Genomic DNA, 25,445 nt, shown 5'->3' with positions numbered 1-25,445 from the left:
TCATCTCTCAACTAGACTATCCCAACACTTTCTTTGCCTCCTGTCCTCCACTATCCATAAATTACAACTTGTCCAGAAGTCTGCTGCATGTATTCTGGCCCTCATTATCATATATTTAAATGAAGGCATTCAGGACTCGGCGGACGGATCGCGGGAAGGGTCAAAAATAGTGAGGGCACTCGGGGGAACTGATTAAATGGCAGAAAACCAGCGGAAATGGCACCTGATGATCTTTCTGCCACAAAAAATGAGTTTCCTTGACTATGTATCAGAAAATAGTGAAGAAATTAACCCCCAATTAGATTTTAGCCAATCAGTGCAGCACATCAATTACAATGACTCCACAAAATGCAAAAATGTGCCCTAATGAATCTCATTTGCGATGTAGCAAACATTGTAGTGTCCTTTTTTTTTCTCCCTTGGATACACATAAAAAATCCTTCATTAAATGTAGCTCCATCTCTCCCAAATGTCAAAAGCAATGACATTTACAGCTCTACAGGAGAAAGAACATCACTTGATAACCACTGCAGCTCCCATCAGCCTGGTTTTCTTGGGTAGTTAAAATGGGGAGAAAAACTAAAGATCAACAACTGTGACTATCTCATTATAATTTCAAAGAACCCAAGGGAATCAGCTTTCTTAGCCAACGAGATAAAATATAAGCTTAGATTTTAGAAATAGAGTCAGGAATATTGCAGAAGATAAAGAATTACATAAAATTTACAGCACAGAAACAGGCCATTCGGCCCAACTATCTGTGTCTGTGTTTATGCTCCACACGAGCTTCCTCCCACCCTACTTCATCTAACTGTATCTGCATATCCTCCTACTCCTTTCTCTCTCGTGCTTTTGTAGCAAGCCCTTAAAGGCATCTATGCTATTTGCCTCAACTACTCCATGTGGTAGCAAGTTCCACATTCTAACCACTCTCTGGGTAAAGAAGTTTCTCCTGAATTCTTTATTGGATTTATTAGTGTCTATCTTATATTTCTGGCCCCTAGTTTTGGACTCCCCCACAAGTGGAAACATCTTCTCTACGCCTACCCTATCAAACCCTTTCATAATTTTAAAGACCTCTATTAGGTCACCCCTCAGCCTTCTCTTTTCTAGAGAAAAGAGCCTCAGCCTGTTCAGTCTTTTCTGCTAGTTATAACCTCTCAGTTCTGGTATCATCGTCGCTGGGTCAAAATCCTGGAACTCCCCATCTAACAGCACTGCGGGAGAACCTTCACCACACGGACTGCAGCGGTTCAAGAAGGCAGCTCACCACCACCTTCTCAAGGGCAGTTAGGGATGGGTAATAAATGCCGGCCTCGCCAGCGATGCCCACGTCCCATGAATGAATATTAAAAAAATCATCCTTGTAAATCATTTTTGTACCATCGCCAGTGTCTCCAGACCCTAAAGTGTATTTAGGATCAGCAGGGAACATGAAAATCAGATATTAATTTGATAAACAAAAAACTGCAGAACTTGAAATCGCCATCAGGTTTGTAAACTTAAAGAAAGCTTGCTCCCCTCTGATTTTTACCCCGACTCCTGAAGGTGCTATCTCAGCTGGAATACAGCTCTGCAGGTGCTCTGGTATTTCACTTGTGCTATTCAACTGTGGAGGTGTCACAACCAAGTCTAATTCAAGTCCAAGCACTCACATGCATACTTTCCAGTGAGTTAGGTGTGGGCTGATTATTTCCCTCCCTGACTGTAAGACTAATGTGGACCGCGGCTGAGACAAGCTATCTTAGCACAGTTCAGGATCAAACCTGGCACTTTACTGGTCTGTATAACTAAACACAATGCCAAGCAGTGCACTTAACAACTGAGGCAGAGTGAGAGATAAAGAAAGCTTTTTATTACATGTATGAGGATAAGATGGCCACTGTTCTGTTTGAATTCAGAAACAAAAGTAGACTATGAACTAGATGAGAGAACCTGCATAACTCAAGCAAATCATCAGTGCATAGGATGCAGGCTCGAGGGGCCGTATGGCCTACTCCAGCTCCTATTTCTTATGTTCTGATGCTTCAGTTCATTAAGTGAAACTTGAAATAGGAGAAACTGCAGTCCAGAATGTAGCCTGTGCTAAAGACATTGATTTATTTGCAGACTGTGGAAGAGTCATGGTGAGATCTAGCAACACTTAATGAAATGTGTATGTTAAAGTAAATGTAGGAAGAATAAACCAATATGTATCTCAACTTTTGTACTGCCAGCAGGTCAGGGAAATGACTGTCTCCCTGGGTTGACCAATTTTAGAAATTTTCAGCTCACACCGTGTGATTAATTGTTAACTTAGGTGAAGCTTTGTGAAGGTGAAAATGAGCTGCACTATATTTGTTTCTCTCTATATCCTGGCTGATTCCCAGTGTTCTGCCTGTCTCTCCCTGTCCATCCATTAGATTCACAATGTTTGGTGGACCCCTTTCCGCCTGCCCAAACCCCGATGACCACATTCACCATATCTGCAGTTTTTCAAGGTTCCCGTACCGCAGTCCTTGACTGCGTTTGTCTCAGTCAGGGAGGATCCGTTGCTGAAACTGGCTGGCTGATGGTCTGCTTATGCGTATTTGAAGCCAGTTCAATCAGCTGAATCAAATTGCCCATGTTCAAGAGAGCTGCAATACCCTCTGTCTCCTGTGCAGTGTAGCATGGCGCATATTGCAGCTTTAATGCTCACCAGTATATAGGTGCAAGAACTTCAACTCAGGACAGGAGCAATGGGCATCGAGTAGAATTTATTTCATCCAACAGTAAGCAGAACCAATTAGCATTGATCGGTTTTTGTTAGGCAAGGGTATTAAGGGTTACGGAACCCAGGCGGGTAGATAGAGTTAAGATACAGATCATCCATGTCTAATTGAATGGCGGAACAGGCTCGAGGGGCTCAACAGCCTACTCCTATTCCTATATTCCTATGTTTAAATGCCATTATTAAATTTAAAATGACACCAGGCATCAGTGCTAATAAATTATTTTTCATAGGGCAGGATATTCTGACAATTACTGCAATCAGTAGCTGACACCGCCAGCCCATTATTTCCTGTTTTCTGCCCTTTTTAATCACAACATACCCCTTAATCTCATGGGCTCACATTCAACAGAGCTCTGATGACTAATAGGGCTGTGCCCTCTTGCACAGGAAATGTGAATCACTCGATTTTAATGGCTGCAAAGGAGAGGTGACTTCTGGTTGAATCCAATTAATGCAAAGGAAATTATATCAGAGTGGGGAGCACTGTATGTCCAATATTAACAGTAAGAGAACAGTTGTAGCTATGACATTGTGGACACTGACATGAGCAAATATTACCATAATAACAATGGCTACACTTCAAAAATAATTCACTGACTATGAAGTACTTTGGAAGACCATGAGGATGTGAAATGTGTTATACTTTCTTTTTTTTTCTTTCTAAGCTGTAAATACACCATCCGACACTCTCTTCTCCTCTCTGGATCTGTGTTGAAATGAATACTCTTTTCACAGTATCCTATTCTCATTCTTTCACTAACCTCAAAACTGAGCAATTCCTTACCTCCCTTACTCTTCACTTCTTCCTTTGATCTTTTGAAGCCCCTCCACTACTATTGACTCCTAAGCATTAGTTCTTGGTTTATTTCCTCTGTTCTTAGTGCTACGCTGCATAATAAGCCTCAACAAGAATAACATATGCCGGATTAAAAATATATTTATTGTAGGTTGATTCAATTAAAGCGGGGAGGAATGTCTAATTTAAAATGCTATTTGATTTTTTTTCCTACAACATAAATTAAGTAAAAACCAACATGTGTGCCCTGGTTATGGGTAAAGCTGTAGTGTAAAGACTATGAGGTATGTTTTTCACTGGTAGCATCCATGGAGTTTAGCATTAAAAGGAGAACAAAACAGGGGAAGTGCTGACATTCTGAGTTTTCCATCTGATGAAAGAAATGGCACAAATGTTTTGGTGTTATTTTAATTCTTAGTGCTTAATCAGGCCAACTAAGGGTTCGTTAATAGTTGTATCTTATTGAGTCAAATACTCCACTGTATTCTGTTGCTCTTGTCCTGCTTTGATGTTATTGTAAAGATGCTGTTGAGTATTAAAGCTGCAATACGTACTGTGTTACATTGCACAGGAGACAGTGGGAAGAATGAGAGGGAAGGTTTGATAAAATGACTATCTGCACCACCTGCCTCTGGGCCCACATCCATTGGCTCTAATGGAGGATTAGCACGTGCTTGTCCCGGAAGATTGTTACCAAATTGTGCCACCTCCAGTATGACAAGCTGCAGGGATAGACTTCAGTCAGCACTGCCCTCCTCGTGGCAGTGAAGACAATGGTAACACTCGGTTGCATACCCGAACTGGGTACATCGGTGGGTGAACTGCTACCTTGTCCATAGAATGTGACCGATGTTTCCCTGTGCCTACCATTGCACCATCTTGGCATCGAGCAGTACCTGCAATCCCAAAAGTATGGTTTCCTTGAGTCCAGGGAATGACTGATTGCCCCTGTGTTGCTTGTAAGGAAAAGTGTTTTCAAAAATCGTAGCTAATGTGAGCCAAAGTGCTTTCATTCCTGTAAAGTGCAGGATGGTGCAAGTTAAGTCCACTTCTCAGGGTATGCTCATAACTCACACATCCTGCACTGATCCAATCATACTGAAATTTTCCAAGTTGAGGGAAGGCTTGACAACTGGTTACTAGGAGATATGGGCTATGCATTGCTACCATGGTTCAATAGGTAGTGATAGAATGAAGCCCATTTCTGGATTAGTTACTTACACAATGGTTTAGCTGCTTGGACTACTCAGATGGCTGTCTCACGTATGATCCTGAAAAGTTGGCCAAGTTAGTGATGATGTTCTGTGTACTGCACAGCCATTATCATTGATAGTCATCGGCATGTTGTTCACTGTTGCAGGCACCATTATGTACGAGGAGGAGCAACAACATCTGATCCCCGAGGAAGAATGACTGACAGCTTAACAACTGCGGGTGGAAGTTTCAACTTCAGCGGGGGAATAAAACTGGCGATATTGAACTGGCCGCCCACCTGATTTTCCTTCCCGTTGAAGTCAGATCCGATACTGCCAGTTTTGCAGCCCCAATGGAGTTGAAATACAATTTTACACTAAAATTGTACGGAGAAATGTTGTTTTAATTTGAATGTTTGAACAGATAGAAACTTCTGGTCAGTCCCAAATTTATGGTAAAATATGTAGACCAGGAAATGAAATTTTAATAACTAGTGCACGAAATGCACAACAATGTAAACTGCAGCAAATTAACCTAGTCAGGATCTGATCCCACAGACTGGTGCATGGTTCTGATCACACAGCTTCATATTGTTCGGTTGCTATAAATCAGCTCTGTGCTTTGAGCTGATATTCAGTGTTAGTGTAATACTGTTTGCAAAACATTTATTTAACCTGTGTTCTGAGGTCAGGCAGCAGTTGATTGGTGTGAATTGATTGCATGATTTGTATGAATTAATGAAATCTAAGTTGAAGTTAATCCCTAGTCTAAGTGAAATTTTAGAACTTGATGCGAGGAATCATTTCCATGAATATAATTGAAAACTGCAGAAATATTTTACATTAAAGCAAAAAGCAGAAAAGAAATCAACTGCACTCTCAGAAATCTTACTCACCCACCAGTTACTGCATCTTGTCTAATTTTGTAAGATGTTTTCAGTTGAAGTGCTCACAGTGCAATAACTGGCCTGCACCATCAAACATTGGAGTGGTCGACATCCACAGGGAAATGTGAGGAGTGCCATTAATAATCAATAAGAGTATAATAGATTGCAAACCTCAGATTGGAGATGGGCTGTCGGGTCTATCAGAGAGCTCAAAATTCAGCTCTTTGTGCCTTTTGCTGCAAATCACCCTTTGGTTCTTTTCTCCATTGAGTGCGGCATGCAACGTTTTTTTATTTCCGAAAGAAACTTTTTTTGATAGGGATCATCGAGAGACGGTGGCCTTGGAGAAGGAGTACGCGGGGTCCGCCAGCACGCTTAAGGCTTTCCGCGACCGGTGGGCACTGCGGGGACTGGAGGGCGTGATGGATAATGCAAATAATATTATTATTTAAATTCAGAGGTTTCCTTTGTTTTGTATTTGCTTAAGCTCTTTATTGGTTGTGTCCATCAAAAAAGGGGACACTTTTGTTAGGTTTATTTTTGTTCGATGTCACTGGGGCAACCCAATGTCTCCTTATGGTTTAATTAAGAAAAGGCAGAGGATACATTGAAGCTTTGGAGCAATGCAGAGACAAGCCACCAGGCTGATCCCCATCTGTGAAGGCAGATTAGAGGAAATGGAGCTCTTTAGCTCTGAAAGGAACTGACTGAAGGGGGACGTTGTAGAAGTCTGTCAGATGTTCAAAAGTAAAATACTGCAGATGCTGGAAATCTGAAATAAAAACAGAAAATGCTGGAGAAGCTCAGCAAGTCAGGCAGCATCTGTGGAGAAGGAAACAGAGTTAACGTTTCAGGTCGAAGACCTTTTGTCAGAACTGGAAGATGTTAAAAGAGTTTTTGAGTAAGTACAGAGCCAGGGAAGGGGAGGGGGAGAGGAGAGGAAGGGAGGAAAGAACAAAAGGGAAGGTCTGTGATAGGGTAGAGGACACCAGTGATTAAATGACAAAAGGGATGATGGTGCAAGACAAGGAAAGTGGTAATGGGACAGGTTAAGAAACAAAAGATTGATCAGGAGCAGCTGTAAATGGCAGCAGCAGAACCATTACCAGCACTAGCTGACCGAAAAAATGGGAGCAGTGATTATGATCTGAAGTTATTGAAATCAGTGTTGATTCCGGAAGGTTGTAAAGTGCCTAAACGAAAGATGAGGTGCTGTTCCTCAAGCTTACGTTGAGCTTCATTGTCAGAGGCCGAGGACAGAGAAGTCTGAGAAGGAGCGGGAAGGGGAATTAAAATGGCAAGTGACCGGCAGATCAGGGTCACACTTGCGGACAGAGCGGAGGTGTTCAGCAAAGCGATCACCCAATCTGCGTTTTGTCTCCCCAATGTAGAGGAGACCACATTGGGTGCAGCAGATACAGTCTATCAAATTGAAAGAAGTACAAGTTAATCGCTATTTCACCTGGAAGCATTTCATCTTTCGTCAGATATTAATCGGCAAAGAAAAGTTAAACCCAGAGCACTGCATCAAGGGGTGTAGGATTGATGTCAGGAAAGATTTCTTCACACATATGGATTACCCAACCAGAAAGAGTAGCGGAGGCAAAATACCTTAAGGTTGTGGGTGGTGTGATGGGGATCTATCAGTTTCCTTTTTTGGATAGTTGAGACTAAATGGCCTTCCTTATCTGTATTTATGTTGCAATCTTGTGAGGGGACTGGAGAAAAATGAAAAAAAAATACATTGAGCACAGAAAATATCCGAAATGAAAAGAAACCTTCCTGTGGCTTTTATTCAAGAAATTTAATGTTGGAAATAAGCAAAAAAATGACATTTAATAGGAAGCTTTTGTGTAAGAGATCCGTCAAGTGTGACACTTGTCAGAAACTCAGAACAATTGTACGTCTATACTAAAAGCCTTTTCACTCCACTTGGAGGTTTAGATTAACAATATTCTCTGTATTTATGTACTGTTATTTGTTGATAATCCCAGTTCCCACTCAGTTACAACTCAGAACATATACCGATTCACTTTGTTTAGTTTTCAGTATTTGCTGGCCAAATATTTAGAATATACTGCAGCTCGGCCAGGTAAACTAATATTGCACTCTGATCATGTTTATCTGCAGATAAACATAGCAGGCTCTTGCACAAACGCCACAAGGTCAAGGCTTGCTGGAAAAAGGAGACCGTCTTTGCTGCATCAGAACTGTGTTTCGTGCAGCCAGGATTTGGATGTGCCCCAGGTACAATCCAGTCTGCACCAGATAGCCACAGGAAAGTGCATGGTGCACAATGATGGCAGTATCGCTTCCAGGTCATCCACAGAGAGTGCATCGATTGGCAACTACTCAGAACCGGGTGAGTCATTGTGCCAAGAATTATGAGCGTTAAGGGGAGCGGAGGGCGGAGGGTGGAGGGCAGGGAGGGCGGGTGGGTTTGGGAGTGCTGCTGCTTTTCCTGAACAGAGACAGGCTAAAGATGGGTCAGGAATGGGATCATTGCTTGAGTTCTAACACTTAATTTGCTGAAGATGAAAATCGAAGTGAGTTGGCAATGCTAGCTAGATCTGATCCCCTAAAAATGATGATGACTAGAATTGTCTATGCTTCTGCTCTGCAATGGTTCCATGCCAAGTTACTGGGATCATTGGGCTGGGCGAGTGTGAATTGTCACCGATGTAGCTCACAACTTTTTATCTGTGTTTGCACTTGCATTTTGGAGGTGGGATAACTTTACAAAAATTGATATTTGCTTGGCTAAAATCTGATTCAAATGATTATTTTAGCTAATTGAGTGGCAAGGTCCTTAAGGTTGACAAAGTTGCATCATAGAGATGGCCCTATCAATCTTTGAAGCTTTTTTTAATGCTGAAACCAAGAAGAAATGCTGTTGTTGAGTTTACTTGCAACCCCTACAACCCTGCAGCACTCAATTGGGTAAGCTTGCCTGTGCTGCTGAAAAGGTTAAATGTAGAATTAGAAAGAATGGAACTTCACAGGAGAAAGGGGCCAGAAAACTATCCGGATTATTATTTAAAACAAATTCCTGTTCTGAGATTCTGGAAAAGCACCTGCTGGCCTTATTTCCAGGGGGGTCGAGTACAATTTTCACTGCTACCAAATACAGTTTTCATTGCTAACAGTGACAGGATCCACCTGAGGGAGTGCTGTACTGTCAGAGGTGCCGTCTTTCGGATGAGACGTTAAACCGAGGCTCCGTCTGTCCTCTCAGGTGGAAGTAAAAAATCCCACGGCACTATTTCGAAGAAGAGCAGGGGAGCTCTCTGCCAATATTTATCCCTTGGCCAAAATCACTAAAACAGATTATCTGGTCATTTTCACATTGCTGTCTATGGGACCTTGCTGTGCGCAAATTAGCTGCCACGTTTGCTTACAGAACAACAGTGATTGCACTTCTAAAGTAATTCATTGACTGTATAGTGCTTTGGGATGCCTTGAGGACATGAAAATCACTTCTTCTTTCTTTCTGTGCTTAGTTAGTTGATCTCAGTTAGGGCAGCAATAGCACTTGCTATAATTGGCCATGGCAACTTTGGACAAGGGTGGATATCCCACTCCTAATTGCCATTGAATGGCCACTGCTGGAAAATGCATTTATATAATGGCGGAGAAGCTCAACATAAAATCTGAATTCCCCCCTTACCCATTCCAAAAAATAAAATGGTCATAAGTGTTTACTTTTTAGGTTCTTTATATTATTAAGAAGAAATCACAAGCTTCCAAGCAAAAACACTTTAAGTAACTGTACCACAGCTCTCACAATGTCTGGGCTAAATACATGTACAATAATTGCTTGCACAACTGATGGTGCATACAGTTGTTAAATACAGCATTAAAGTGCTAAAACACCAGCGTTAGGCTGGCAAGCATGCTGATGGCCCAGGTACATGGATGGGAGTGTGGGTCAGGGGGGAAGGCAGGCAGCCAGGAAAGGTAAATGTGGGCCAGGATATTACTGGGGTGTGTGTGGGGGATGGTGGAATGTCCGATGGCCGGGAATTGATTTTTGTCTTTGTAGCGCGATATAATGGAATGAAAATCAGGCGGATACTGTAACAGGCAGCTGATCCATTCTCCCAGATTACCATTCAGGTGGTGAAGACAAATATCTACCCCCATCTGCACTGAACAATGAATAACTGTCTGGCCATTACGACAAGTAAATTGTGGAATAGTTAACAGCTGATTACTGGAACACTCCATGGCCTCTAGTTCTTGGTCAATTGTTTATCAGTTTTCCTTTCGTTCTTACGACCCAGATTGTGGCTGCAAAAACAACTAACAATGCACGGCTGAAGAGCAAAAAAATTACATGGAGCTTGTGCTTTATAACCACTATAAATCAATCAAGGTCCATGGGTTATCCTGTCTAGTTCGCAATTGTACAGAGTGCTTGGCATCCTTAAGGAGGTGTATCTCATTAAAACTGGTGCAGTATAAAAACTTTGTACTTAGTAAGTAATTAAATTCTTGGTCCACTTCATTATGCATCTTGTGTCGTTACACAGAAAAGTTGTTACCATTAATGAAAGTGTGTGGAGTCAGCTGCCACACACTAATTAAAATTCAACTAGTGACACACAGAAAAGACATTCCTCTCATAGGATGCCTCTGAATTATGTCATGTAAATATGTCAATAGTTATTAAACACAAACTTGCTTTACTTGTGTAGCCCAATCCTCACCAATCGGATAGTCTTGATCCGTTCATTAGTGACTCCCTTTTGCGACACACTGATAGAATGTTTTTTTCTTCTTAGCCCATCGTATGTGCCTGGTTTGTTTGAATATTATAATAGACCACATGTCTGGCTTTTGGGGCATTGTGGCAATGGCTGAGACCATGGTTCATGAATTCTTCAAAGATTTCTAAATACCTCATAGAACAGAGATACAACCGGGCCCAAAAAGTGACAAAGTGTTGAGTTTGGTGTGCTCAAAAACTGATTTGGTACCTGGATCACAGAAGGTATGCTTTACAGTGTGAGCCATCCAAAGTGTGCAAATTCTTTGTGGGATACTGCATACTGCATAGCCTTGTCATTCAGAGAGGCATTCACTCTACATCAATGAGGTCCAGACACTGTAAAGCATGTGTCAGAGTTAAGGATATTTAGAAGTCCAGAGGGATGTGTTGCGTTGTTTATAGAAGGGGAGGAGGCAAAGTTTTGTAGTTAATTTTTTTGAGCAAGTTTGTGTTTTTATTTTTTATTTATCATGTAATAAGTTTTATTTTTGCATGAGAAAGTGTCCCGGGTTGTATCTCGGAAACTTTTGTTTGCTGGATTGAGATGTCGAGAAAGGTTTTGCAAAGGTAATTGGTGAATAGCCAAGTTAGAAAACAACCAATTACAAACTAGAAAAACACGGACACAACCAGTGAGGATGGAGACAAATGATAGGCAGACTCCTGGGTAATAAGGTAGATGTTGGCCGCGACAGACACAATGGAACAGATTTTCCCCCAGTACGGACTTCAGGCGACCAGCCAGTGGAGCTCGCCCTCCAGCCGCCCGATAGTCCCAGTGGGAGGCCTACTCCATTTTGAGGGCCAGAACCCATTAGCATTCAACCAGCAAGCGGAAAACCAGTGCCTCAGGGCAGTCCAGACGGCTCCAGGCTGCCACAATATCAAGAAGCCTAGCTAGCTTCTGGGCCAGAAGAAGGTGAGTCAATGAAGGAGGTCCGATTATGTAACAGAATAATACCTTGTGCATTACACGGGATAACGGTTTTGTCATTATAAAACCGCATAGTATCCGACTTGCCATGAATGATACCATGGGCATTCATTAGTGCATATGAATTATCATGCAGATCACAATGAAGTGTCAGCCTTGATGGGTTTGTCTATGTGGGGGAAGAGTTGTTTTGTTAGTCCTAATACAGTGCCAATCAGCAGGCAGTAATGATTAGTTACAGGAGACAAACATTGGATGTGCACTCATACGGGCACCACGTCCATTACACTAGAGCTTTAGCAACAGCTTCAGAGTCCCACAAGACATTTAATCTTTTTATAAGTGAAGTTTGAAGTTTGGCATTTTCCTCACACTTAGACTTGTCCTCTGTGGTTGACTGATGCTTATTTGTAGTTTTTGCACTTGCAGAATACAGAACAGAAGTGTAAAAAATTAGATGGACACTTTCTGAAATTGAAAATGTAAGTAATTTATGAAATATACAAAATATTGAAGAAAAAGATAGAAGAGGAGATATCTGGTGCCATAGTATTGAGCTGTTGATAAGATAGTGGCAGGGATGTTCCAAGCTTGGTTAGGTCCAAGATATCTCTTCATGATAAGTGGATAAAGAGTTTTAAACTGAAACATTTATGACAGCAGTGGCACACCTACTGCAGTCCTAGTGGTGCTGCAAAAAGCAATGGATGGATTCCCATGTTTCAACTGTACAAGCTGAGTGGATCCCAGGCACTTCCTCACAGGGAGGTGATGGGAGTGGAAATCCACCTCCTATTTACAGAGCACATGTTCAAGTAGGTCATCTGTTTGACTTTAAAATTCTCATCCTTGTTTTCAAATTGCTCCATGGCCTCACCCTTCCCTGTCGCTGTAACCTCCTCCAGCCCTACAACCCTCCGAGATCTCTGTGCTCCTCCAATCCTTGCTTCTTGCGCATCCCCGATTTTCATCACTTCATCATCGTTGGCCGTGCCTTCAGCTGCCTCGGCCCTAAGCTCTGGACTTCCCTCCCTAAACCTCTCCGCCTCTCTACCTCACTCTCCTCTTTTAAGACACTCTTTAAAACCTACCTCTTTGACTGAGCTTTTGGCCACCTGTCCTAATATCTCCTTATGTGGCCCGGTGTCAAATTTTGTTTGATAACGCTTCTCTGATGCGCTTTGGGACGTTTCACTACGTTAAAGGTGCTATATAAATGCAAGTTCTTGTTGTTTGCTCCCTCGGTTGGGCGTTGCTGCATGGTGCAAGCGTGCAGGAAGGGACCCAAAAAGAAAATCTTCAAAAACAGCAACAAAAAAAAAAGTGAAGCAGAATGTAATATAACGATTTAAGCACCAAGTTCAACTTGTTTCTATGAAGGTTGGAGATTACAGTGTAAATTTTTTTGATTCATTTTTTAATGAAAGTTATTTTCCAATTCATTTCCCCCACTTTACTCCACCTACCCTCAATATCCTCTTTGGTTGGGATGTTGGGATAAGACCAACCTGTGAGTTTCTCCTGGAGACTATCAATGCTCTCTCTTGGCTAATTGGCCAGCAGTTCTACTTGATGGCCTGAAGATTCCTCAACCCACCCCAGGAAGGTAGAAGGCAGCGGGAGTGTTGCTGCAGCAGCCGAACAGGAAGTGGGGCCACTTAAAGGGGGTAGAAGAGGACCAGGTTTGAATTTCTTATGAAGGCCACGGATTGGGCCAATACCATAATTCGGTGAGAGGTAGTGGCCTGAGGAGAGGAGTCGAGCGGGCTTTCTACTGCTGCCTCAGGGGTTACCAGCACCCATTTCCTGGGGTTGGTGGAATCCATGGCGAAAGGCAGAGAAATGGCCGGATTATTAGGTTTTGCCTCACTGCCATCATTTACGTGTGGCGGGGAGGTGAAGCAACGGCTGGCGGACGTATCTACCGGGGAGGGGGCTAGGAAAATGCAGTTCGGGGGAAGAGAACTGGCAGTGGGCCACCTCCCCTCCTCTTGCCTTATTCCCGCTTCTTCTGCCACTATTCCACCTGATTTGGGGCACGATAGCAGAAGAAGATCCAGGACGACCAGAGATTAGTCCCCCATGGGATCCAAGGGAGAGTGGAAAGTTGGATCCAAAATTGGCACAGTGGCAGGAAGCAAAGGGTAATGGTAGACGGGTGTTTTTGTGACTGGAAGGCTGTTTCCAGTGGGGTTCTGCAGGGTTCAGTACTAGGTCCCTTGCTTTTTGTGATATATGTTAATGATTTGGACTTAAATGTGGGGGCATGTTTAAGAAGTTTGCAGATGATACAAAAATTGGCCGTGTGGTTGATAGTGAGGAGGAAAGCTGTAGACTGTAGAAAGATATCAATGGACTGGTCAGATGGGCAGAAAAGTGGCAAATGGAATTCAATCCAGAGAAGTGTGAGGTAATGCATTTGGGGAAGGCAAACAAAGCAAGGAAGTACACAATAAATGGGAGGATACTAAGGGAACAAAGGGACCTTGGGAGTGCATGTCCACAGATCCCTGAAAGTAGCAGGACAGGTAGATAAGGTTGTTAAAAAGGCATATGTAAAACTTTCCTTAACCGAGGCATAGAATATAAGAGCAGGGAGGTTATGCTGGAACTGCATAAAACACTGGTTAGGCCACAGCTTGAGTACTGTGTCAGTTCTGGTCACCACATTACAGGAAGGATGTAATTGCACTAGAGCGGGTACAGAGGAGATTTACGAGGATGTTGCCAGGGCTGGAGAATTTTAGCTATGAGGAAAGATTGGATAGGCTGGGGTTGTTTTCTTTGGAACATAGGAGGTTGAGGGGTGATTTAATTGAGGTGTACAAAATTATGAGGGGCCTAGATAGAGTGAACAGGAATAACCTATTTCCCTTAGCAGAGAGGTCAATAACCAGAGGGCATAGATTTAAAGTGATTGGTAGAAGGATTAGAGGGGAACTGAGGAAAACATTTTTCACCCAGAGGGTGGTGGGGATCTGGAACTCACTGCCTGAAAGGGTGTCAGAGGCAGAAACCCTCAACTCATTTAAAAATACCTGGATGTGCATCTGAAGTGCTGTAACCTACAGGGCTACGGACCAAGTGCTGGATAGTGGGATTAGGCTGGGCGGCTTATTTTCGGCTGGCACGGACATGATGGGCCGAATGGCCTCCTTCTGTGCCGTAAATTTTCTATGATTCTATGATTCTTTCTATGATTCTATTGACAAAACCGAGTCGTGCTGAAGTGAATCTCAACGTCAGTTAAGACTGCACTTTGAATCTCCAGGGTAGAAGCTTAAGGCTTTAGAATTCAGGCTGCTGTGCCATCACAGACAGCTAATAGGCAGCATCAGACAACTGAATGCCTTATTTAGCCTGAGATCTTTTGTTCTAATACTGCCTGCATTGGTCATTAGTAAATATAGATTGCTTGCTGTGACTGCCAGTATGATGCACTGGATTAATCTCTGCTGGCCAATCTATCTCCAAATTTAACATATAACAGGATCATTGAAATTGAAATGAATGGAAAATAATTTGGGGTGAAATTCATGTCCACATTAATTTTGACAAAAAACTTGGGATTGTTCTCCTTAGAGCAAAGAATGTTAAGGGGATATTTAATAGAGATGTTCAAAATTATGAGGGGTTTTGATAGAGTAGATAGGGATTGACTGTTTCCACTAGCAGGAGGGTCAGTAACCAGAGAACACAAATTTAAGATAATTGGCAAAAAAGCCGGTTTTGGGAGGCGGGGGGGGATGAGGAGAAATCATTTTACTTTGTGAGTTGTTGTGATCTGGAATGCACTGCCTGAAAGGGTGGTGGAAGCAGATTCAATACTAACTTTCAAAAGGGAAGTGGATATATACAGAAAAAGGATAAAATTGGCAGGGCTATGGGGAAAATGGAGGGGAGTGAGACTAGTTGGATAGCTCTTTCAAAGTGCCGGCACAGGCTTGATGGGCTGAATGGCCTCCTTCTGTGCTGTATTAGTCTATGATTCTATCAATTGTAAAGTAATATTCCTTGCTAAAAGCTCATATTGACTTTTTCGTGTAAAAATAAACAAAGTCAGGAATTTTATCTGGTTTAAAAAATATTACTGTATGCCATTATGAATTTCAAAACTGCATAACAGAAAAACTTGGAAGGAAATTTCCGTTAGTTTTTTTACTGCTGCTTTGTCATCACCAGTAATTACTTTATATTTTGATCAAAGTGGGTAGCATCTGGCAAAGCCTTAGGTCTAGATTCATCCTGCATATATATTATCCATTAATTATTCATGTGCTATTTTAAAAATCTTCAAAACATCCATCTTTAACTCTAAAGATCTATTGGGGTATGTGATAAGAGGGGATATTAAGTCATTAATAAGCATGTGTCTGACCAACCATGTCAATTATGAATGGCCTTCTATGATCAACAGAGTAAATAATAATTAAACCTTCCCAATAATCTTGGGCTGAGCTGTCGCCGTGTTAAATGGAAATGCATTTCTTTTAGAATTGGGGAACAAAGCTTCTGTTTAGCTTGATCTACATCTGACACTTTTGATAAAGTTCTTATTAAACAATGACAAATTATTATATCCAAAACAATGCAAAGACGTGCAAATTCAGAATTAAAATGCTCCCATGGTAAATTTTGGCATTTATTAAAATGTCACAGTGATTTGTGGATTACTGAAATGGCAAATGAACTTTTATTCAAGTAACATCCTTTTGTACATTAAGGATATCCATTAACTCATAGGATAAGGTGTCACAATGAATCTAATGGGAGGCCAATCCCATCTATTCATTTTGTGGCGGTCCAACACTTCCAATGAACAGAAGACCAGAAATCAGTAGGATACACCACCAGAGCTACTCAAAGTCGAATCACAGTCTTGACTAAAATTCAGCCAGGCTTTCCCTAGAGAGGAGATTTGGCACTCTCATCCTGGAAGAACAACTAACTCAATGGTCTTTTCCCACACCATGCAAGTATATTTCTAGGTGGCTCGACCGGGAAGTAACAAAGTGTTGTGTGCACAGAACTGCCCATGGCTTGGATTTTTCTGCTGTCCTGTCTAAAGATTATAATTTGCATGGGAAGGAACTGTCAGACCATTATAAACCACTATAGTTCACAAAAGGGCAAATGCTCTGTTTGGGCTGGTTGCAAGGTATAGAATATTAGGATACCAAACGAATCATGAGGCGCCCCGGCCTCCATTATTACGCTGGATCCAGATTGAGCTGGAGAAGTGGGAATTACAGGCATAGGGAGTTCCCATCCCAGCTCCATCCCTTGATGATAATGGCCTTGTTAGGGGCAAGTATGCACAATCATCTTTTTGTCAGTGAGAGAAGAAAGTACCAATGTGAAACCTCTCTGCAAACTAATTGCTCAACCAATTGAATAATTACCCTTCCCCCCCCGAAAAAAAACTTTAAATTGCAATTCATCTCAGTGTGATATCTAGATTTATTTCTAGGGACCGAGATACAGATTTAACAGGATGTATTATAAAAGCACTATGTGTAAAAGAACATTGTTCTTGCAGTCTTGGGTTGACAGCTGGAAGATCATGAACTTTTAGCTGTATGCTATCCTTGATTCCTAAACGATATCTTAGCCAATAATATATTGGGCCTGAAAATCCATGAGGGCTTTTCCGGCAGGAGTTCAGTGGAATCCACTGGAAAATGGCAGGGACCCTCTTACAGCAGGTCCCGGCTGTTTCTGGGATTTTCCAGCCTGCCTTGTAAGGGGTGGAATCTCTACCGGCCCGTTACAAGACAAATGTCCTCATGAGGTGGGATCAATGGCCGAGACTCCTATATGGAGAGTTCCCACCTTCCCGGGCTCATTCGGAACCTGTGTAATATGGGAGGCTGTTACGCGAGTGAAATCAGGCATTCCAGCCTTCAGATGGGTAGTAGAGCAACAACAACAACAACGTGCATTTATATAGCGCCTTTAGTGTAGTAAAACGTCCCAAGGCACTTCACAGAAGCGTTATCAAACAAAATTTGGCACCGAGCCACATAAGGAGATATTAGGACAGGTGGTTAAATAGGTAGGTTTTAAGGAGCGTCTTAAAGGAAGAGCGAGAGGTAAAAAGGTGGAGAGGTTTATGGAGGTAATTCCAGAACTTAGGGCCGAGGCAGCTGAAGGCATGGCCGCCAATGGTGGATCACTTAAAATCGGAGATGCGCAAGAGGCGAGAATTGGAGGAGCGCAGAGATCTCAGAGGGTTGTAGGGCTGGAGGAGGTTGCAGAGATAGGGAGTGGCGAGGCCATGGAGGGAATTGAAAACAAGGATGAGAATTTAAAAATTGAGGTGATGCCGGACCGGGAGCCAATGTAGGTCAGCGAGCACAGGGGTGGTGGGTGAACGGGACTTGGTGCGAGTTAGGATACAGGAAACACCCAATGTTTTTTTTTAAATGGAAGAATGCACGGGGTATGGGAGGGGCCCTGGGAAAACTCTTACCTCCAAAGGCAGATGGTAGCTTGATTTTCCAGTCGTATGGGGCAATCAGGTGTAAATGTGGGATTGTGTTCCGTGACATTGGAGCCGTTATTTCCCAGCCATGCTTGCAGGCCAAAAATTAGTCACGAGGAACTTTATGATTCACCATGTTCACATGCGGTTCTACACGATGTAGCATTTCTCTTAACAGAAATAATAAAAGCACTATGGGGGGAGTTTTAATTCCCCCCCCCCCCCCCCACCGATGACAGGTGGGAGAGGGTCGGGGGGCCCTCAAGCAAATCTTCTGCCATGATCGACCAAACCCCCCCCCAAAACCTGCCATCCCAAGCCTTATACCCTGCGATCTTTACCAACCCCTTATACCCCGTGATCTTTGCTGACCCCCCCACCTTACACCCCATGATCTTTGCTGATTGCCGGGGACCATCCCTAGCTGGCCGGCCTGTCAATCTGGCTGGCTGCTAGGCGGGAAACGGAATAAAAAACATGACGGGACCTCCTCCTTCCTGGGATTTCCGGGTCCCCCCCCACCTCCCGCAAACATGCTTCCCAGCTCTCTCCCCACTTCCCCATAAATATCGAGGCCTATGTGTTCTTGTAAAATTTAAAAGGGGTAAGTCATGGTACCATTTGCACTAGAAGAGATTGTTCTCATACGAGGGGCTGCATTTTACGGGGAAATTGCGGGTGCGTTGGGGGCTCCGAAAATCACGGAAATCCCGTTCGGGTTCGGAAGCCGACTCCAACCCGCCGACTTCTGAGTTTTCCAAGGATGCACCTGTGTGCGCGCGGGCGTCCCGAAACTGGAAGACCCGCCGGCAATTACAGTTAAAGAGCCAAATGTACCTTATTGAGGTACTTAAAGCACTTGACTTGTGACAGATTACTTGGTTGTAATGATTTTTAACTTACCTGGGCACATTGCCCACCACTTCTGATTCTGAAATAAAGTACATCAAAAACGATTGAAGGAAGTTAAAACACAAAATCAACCTCACTTTCCACCCTGCTCCGATGTCTGATGTCCCCCTCTTCACCCCCCCGATGTCCTCCCAATGTCTCTCTCTTCACCCCTCCCGATGTCCCCCTCTTCACCCCCTTGATCTCCCCCCCGATCTTCCCCTTTCCCCCGACCTCCTCCTCACCTCCCCAGCCTTCCCGTCTCCGCCCCCGATCTTCCACTCTCCCTCCCCCACCCCGATCTTCCACTCTCCCACCCCGATCTTCCACTCTCCCCCCCCACCCCGATCTTCCACCCTCCCCCGCCCACCCCGATCTTCCGTTCCAGCACTGGATGACGTATCTCTCTCTCTCTTTCTCTCCCCCCCCTCCTCGTGTTGCAGTTCCTGACGGCAGCCAGCCTGTCAATCAGGGCACGAAACCTGGAGAGCACATTAATCGTCAGCAATCACCATGCGATCGCATTGGAAACGGTAAGTTTTGTTTATGTCAGTTTGCCACGCGCTCCTTCACCCCCCCTCCCCCTCCCCCACTGCCAACCCGTCACCATTTCAAAATTGAGCCCCATGTGTTTGGGTCCAAGAAGCCTCATTAAGCAATCAATCGCTCAGGCTAGCCTGATTGTTGAAGACAGGCCAGTTTTTCATGAGAAATGGGCACACTATTCTTGATTTTAACTAGCTTCCAGTAAACTATTCCATTATAAACTCCTGAGTATTCTCTCATCTGGAAACATAAAGTAATAAATCACTAGCCATTAGCTGTACCAAGCAATAAACTCAAATGTGTGCTTGCACCTGATAACTCTTTGTATTACTGGAATTCTAACAGTGTTCTTAAAGTCTAGTCATGTTTGAGTTATACATTGTATCTCATATAAAGATTAAGGGATGTGCTCACATTAAAAAAAAATGATGTTTTCTTTTTCCAATGGGATATTTAGTGGACAGATTTTCCACCTTTTACTGTCATTTTTCTCCTTTTTTCCCCTTTATCTGACTTCCCAGACAATTTGCAGTCCCCTTTAACCAGTCACGAAGGAGGTGTCAGTACCTGCCAAGGTATGACTTTCTTCTATGATTTTCCCTCTCCCACTTTTGAGCAATGCCATTGATGCAGCTTAGGTAAGGAACCGTGGGGTAGAACTGGACCTTGATGGTAGGGCACAGCGGGCGTTACCTCATAGACCACACTCCACACTTCTTCACTGCCATTAACTTTAGTGGCACTGAGGATCGGGCAGGGCATATAGTAGGCAACCAATTTGTACCCCTATGTCTGTCCCCGTTCACTAATGCTCAGCACCACAGTGCCACCATCCCTATGCTTTTAGAATGGAAGAAAAACTGGCATTTCTATAGCACCTTATCATGCCTTTCAGAAATATCTTAATGACTTCACATAAAATGAACTGCTTTGAAGTGAGGCAGCTGTTACTTAGGTAAATGCGGAAAAATTTTGCCTACTTCAAGATTTCATTAACAGCAATGAAATGAACGACCAGTTAATCTGTTTTTGGTGGTGTTGGCCAATCTTAGATGTTGTAGAAATCACCTGATCCAGATGGGGTGTTGGAATACCTTTTCATCCAAAGGACTAAAACCTTCGATAATGTAGCAGGAGTGTCAGCTTAGATTATGTGCTCGAATGTGCCTTGAGCCCAGAGGTGAGAGTGTGGCCAACTGATGCAGTTGATAGTTTTTGATGGACCGGTGAGCTTTCTGATTGTTGCAAAGAGGAGACGCAGTGCAAATTTGCGAGCCTTGACATCCTCCCTTATTAAAATTACATTGTTTCCTGTATCTCAAGAAATTGAGGTCTTATTATTAAAACATCTTATTAATTTAATACTTATATTACTCAAATCACTTAAATTCCATTAATATTTGTAACATTCTTGAATGGAGCATTCATATAAAAACCTGTCTAAATTTGTCCATGAATGCCACCTATTATTTTTTGGAATTTTAAAATTGGGAGCAGAAAGGATGCAGTTAATTTAGAGAAAGAGCGCCAGTCTTCAAAATATCCTTTATGTAGCATATGGATGACTATCTAACGAGGGTGGTATTTCACATTTGAAAAATTAATATTGTACACACTTGAACCATTACTTAAATGGTCAAGCCTCAAAATTCTCATAGACAAAAAATGACAAAACTATCATCAGATGACAGCAATTTCATGTGGTTCATTCACTCACGAGACGTTCCTTCATAACTAGTCACATCTGTGACCTTCCAGCATTTTGGGTCTTTTACATCTATGAAAGAATAATGGTAATACAGCCTCATAGGTGCAGGATCCTGTATTCATATTGCTTAATTATGATGTTATTGATTTTCAATTTTGTGCGTGAGCCTGGAGGGTGATTGTCGACTGTGGGGTGCATCACGGACAAACCAATCGTGACCTCACCCAGCTTCCACCCATGCGTACTGTATCACAATCAAGAGTGAGACCTCTGGCTGATTTTCTCCTTCGCTAGGTCAGGGGCCAGTTGCAAAAATGCCACTGCTCCTGAGCTCCTTTCCCCAGCTGAGAACAGCTCACTCAGCACAGAGCAGGGATGGAAGTTGAGACTTCCCATTGAGTATGGTTCAGGACCATCTCAGATGATGAATTATTCACTAACCTCAGGGTAGATGAGGATTTATGTATTTTTCACAAGATTTTATAGATGATTTCACAATCATCACTTAGCTGAAGTAATAAATTCTCCCATAAGTAAATTCGAAAAGTTTGCACCTCCTTGAAGCTGCAGAGTTTGGGTGAGCATGTCTTAATCAAATTATATTTGACAATAATGGTGATTTTGTGGTACACTCTGACATCAAGGATGAGATGTACAAAACAGTAGCATTGTCTCAGAGTTCTTATCTATCTGGGATCATTTATACAAGTTCAAAATATCTAAACATTCAGAAATGCAATGCACCTAAAATGACACTGCATTGGCAGCAATTTATATGCCTATTTTTGCCAGGCAGACAGCAGAATTTACAGTTTATAAAGATAAAGCAATATCAATTTCATGGAGCCTGGGCAGGGAATTAGCTCGTGCGTCCATCTGCTGCTCATAAAAGAATTTTTTACAGTAAAGTTCTTGGAAATTCCTGCAAGGCTAAAGGTAATATCCTTGTCACAGGCTTTTTAAGCAAAGCCATTTTCGAAGTGTTGTTTTGCTTGTGTAAAGGATCATCTGATTTCTGCTCTCAAAGTCAATTGTACGCCTATTATAATGAAGCATTTATTTCTGTAACAGATTATTTGTTGAATTTTTTTCTTGCTGGTAACAGCACACACAAGGTTAAAATTGGTTACTGTTGGCTGTTTCTGCACGATGCAGAGGATACATGTTATGGTCTAGAAAACTGAAGGCCTTGATATACATGGATTGATTCCTCCCATTGTCTTTGAATGGGGACCACCTCGCAGGTCATTCAAAGTGTTTGGAACTAATCAATGGGTCAAGCCATTACATTCAATTATAAGTGCCTGTGGGATTGTTTATAGTACATATTTGGCAGCTGTAGTTGTGATGTCTTCCAAAGCATTATACCTTTACCAATGTTAAACCAAAACAGAGTGACTATCTATGGTCTCTACTGACTAGATTTGCTCTCTATAAATTTACCTATGCATTAATTGTTTAATCTTTACTAGATTTAAAGGGTCATTTCAAACCCTGAAAATGTAGATAAGTCCTGTTCATTTAAAAATAAAACACATTTCTTCCAAATTTGATAGTTCAGTTGTAGGATCAGTTGTACAGTGGTCAGTACCAATTTAAGGCACAATAGTGGCCCTTTGAATCTGCTGCTGTACCGAACATACTATCACAGTGTCTCATCTGGTACTGTCCTCACCTCCTTGAAAACCACTCTTATCACTCCTATCCTCAAGAACCAACCTTAAATCTCTCCACACTCTCCAGCTACTAACCTATTTAAACCTTCCTTTCCTCTCCAAAGTCTTTGATTTCCTCTTGCCTTGCAACTATGTTCCTACCTCTCTAGCTAGTCTTCATTTGAGTTCCTTCAATCTGGCTTTCATCCAGTCCATAGTAGTGAGGCACAGATGGCATCTTGCATAATTGTGAACATGGCTTCCTACTTCTCGTCATCTCTCTCAATCTCTCTGGATTTAACTCTTACCTGACTTATTACTGCCATAGTCACCTCCAGAGTACTGGCGAGGTCCGTCCTGAGCCCCCTCCTCTACCACTACCTACACATGACTCTTTGGTGATATTATCCAGAAACAGAGGGTCAGCTTCTAAATGTATGCTGACAACACCCAGCTCTACCTTGTAGCCTCCTTCATTGACCCAAAAGTTGTTGCCACATTCTCAAATTGCCTCTCTGATTTCAAGACCTGGAAAACCAAAACTCCTTCCAACTGAATGTCAGGAAATTTGACATACCCTTCAGTGCTTCTGGCTTTGAGTCTGTCAACTTTCCTGGGCTGGCCTCTCAAGCTGAGTCAGGAAGTGGTGAGTCATGGCATCTTGCTTGACCCCGAGCTCAGATTCTACCCCCACATCTGCTCTATTACTAAAACCGCTTTCTGCCGTTTCTGCAAATGACACACCTCAACTCATCGCTCCTCTTCTGCTGCTGAAACCATAGTCCATGTCTTTGTCACCTCAAATGCCCTTCTGGCTGGCCTTTCCTTATCATCCCTCTACAGGCTTCAACTCAGCCAAAATGCTGCATTGGCGTCCTCACCCTTAAATTTGTCTTAAATTTCCATCATCCTTATCCTCTTCAAGCTCCACTGCCCCCTATGTCCCAGTGTACAAATTTTAAAATCTCTCCATGGCCTTATCCACCCATCATTCCCTTTGCTTCACCACTGCGGTTGCTTGTTCAGCCACTGCACTCCTGCCCTCAGGAATTCTCTACTCAGTTCCTTCCACCTTATCACCTCTCTCTCTCTGCTTTCAGAACCCTTCCAAAAAACCCACTTTTTTTGATTGTGGTCTGGTTCCCAACCCCTACCCTCTCCATTACCTTCCCCTTTCTCCGTGTACGGTGCCTACCATATCCCTTTCCTCCTTGTTCTAAAATGCTCTGAGACTTCTTCCTACTTGTGAGAAGTGTTATATAAATGCAAGTTTTTGTTATTCCCTGCACAGTGCCTAATCCACACAGGGAATGCATAAATAATATTTAAATGAGCAGACCTCACAAGACAATGCGAGATCCTCAATTTGCAACAATTGTGCAAACTGTGTGGGTCCAGTGGTCCCACTACACCAGCACAAACTCAAAATTTAGCCGAATCATTATAAATTTAAAATAAAAACATATTTAAAAACTGCTCGTCTCATCCTGTCTTCCCTTTGCTGTCTATTCTTGCTCCCCCATTCTGTCTTTCCCCTACTATTATTGCCTTAACTTTGTTTTTTCTGTATCTACCCTCCCCTCACTTCACTATATTTTTCTCTTTGGGGTCTTATCAGAAATTTGGTGCGATCAGATCAGCATATATGTGGATTTGTCTGTATTTTAACATCTTATGTATTGAATATCTAATACTTGAATATCATTTTGACTGTTTCTGCAGGACATTGTCACCATCAATCATCAACTCTTGAAGTTGAATCACCCTTTGAATTGCAGGAGCTGTCATTGACTTATAACTCAGCCACCTATCAGTGCAAGTCTGACTACAGGGCAGTGGTTACTGGGTTGCTGTGCGGCGAAGTCATTCAGTGGGAAGTTGCATATGATCTTGAATCCCTTCTTCACCACAGAACAAATTGTGACACTGCGCAGGAAGATATGTGGAATGAAACAATCCATCACTTGGCAGCCAAGTCCATCATTCGAGATTTTGAACAAATGGCTGAAAAACAATGTGAAATAGAACATGGTGAGGTTATATCAGGACACAGATATTGAAGAGAGTGCCTGGTGATACATGAGAATTATAGAGAGAATATACTGCATGAGGAATGTGATATATGTATGTCTGTAGTCAACGTCATATATATATATATATATATAAATAAATGAAGCTGACTGCATAATTCATTCAGATAATACACAGTCAGCCGATCAACATCTTACAGAGAAATCTAGGTTAATGTTTCAGATGTAACCAATAATCAGAACATCCAAAATGCTAACTTATCTATCTCTCTCAGATTGACCCATTTCATGCTTCAGGCATTTTCCTGTTTCTTTTTAATATTTTCTGTGCTTGCATTTTTTATCTCCACATAATACATTGGAGGTACAAAAGATATATAAAAGCTAGGGCCTGAGAACTGATGCCCTCCAATCTAAAAATGCCCCTTTTATCCCAATTCTTTGCTTCCTACCTCCCAGCCAATTTACTCATTCGTACCTCCCATATTTTGTGCAGTGCCTTATCAAATGCCTTCTGAAGCCCATATACATAATTCGTGTACATAATCCATTGCTCCTCTTTATGCACAAACATAGTGACTCTGTCAAAAACCTCTACCTTTCATAAAACCATGCTGACTCTCCCTAATCAACTTATTCTTTTCCAAGTAGTCACTCTGTCCTTGATAATAGATTCTAACAATTTTCAAAATTGACCAAAAAATTGATAAAAGGGGAGAAAATAGAATACGAAAGTAAACTAGCAAGAAATATAAAAATAGATTGTAAGAGCTTCGACAAGTATGTAAAAAGGAA

General features: G+C 42.4%; 1 protein-coding gene across 1 annotated transcript in view; it reads left to right on the top strand.

Moving 5' to 3' along the window:
• Nucleotides 1-25,445, top strand: part of vwa5b1 (von Willebrand factor A domain containing 5B1) — a 141,599-nt gene that overhangs the window by 77,861 nt on the left and 38,293 nt on the right. The window contains exons 14-15 of the mRNA XM_067970091.1: nucleotides 7,762-7,993; nucleotides 24,343-24,651. Of these exons, the coding sequence (XP_067826192.1) occupies nucleotides 7,762-7,993; nucleotides 24,343-24,651 (541 nt within the window). The remainder of the gene's footprint in view (nucleotides 1-7,761; nucleotides 7,994-24,342; nucleotides 24,652-25,445) is intronic.

This window comes from Heptranchias perlo, chromosome 32, assembly GCF_035084215.1.
Source record: "Heptranchias perlo isolate sHepPer1 chromosome 32, sHepPer1.hap1, whole genome shotgun sequence".
NCBI lineage: Eukaryota > Metazoa > Chordata > Chondrichthyes > Hexanchiformes > Hexanchidae > Heptranchias > Heptranchias perlo.
The sequence above is the reverse complement of the archived record's forward strand: the minus strand, read 5'-3'. Positions and strand labels throughout refer to the sequence as shown.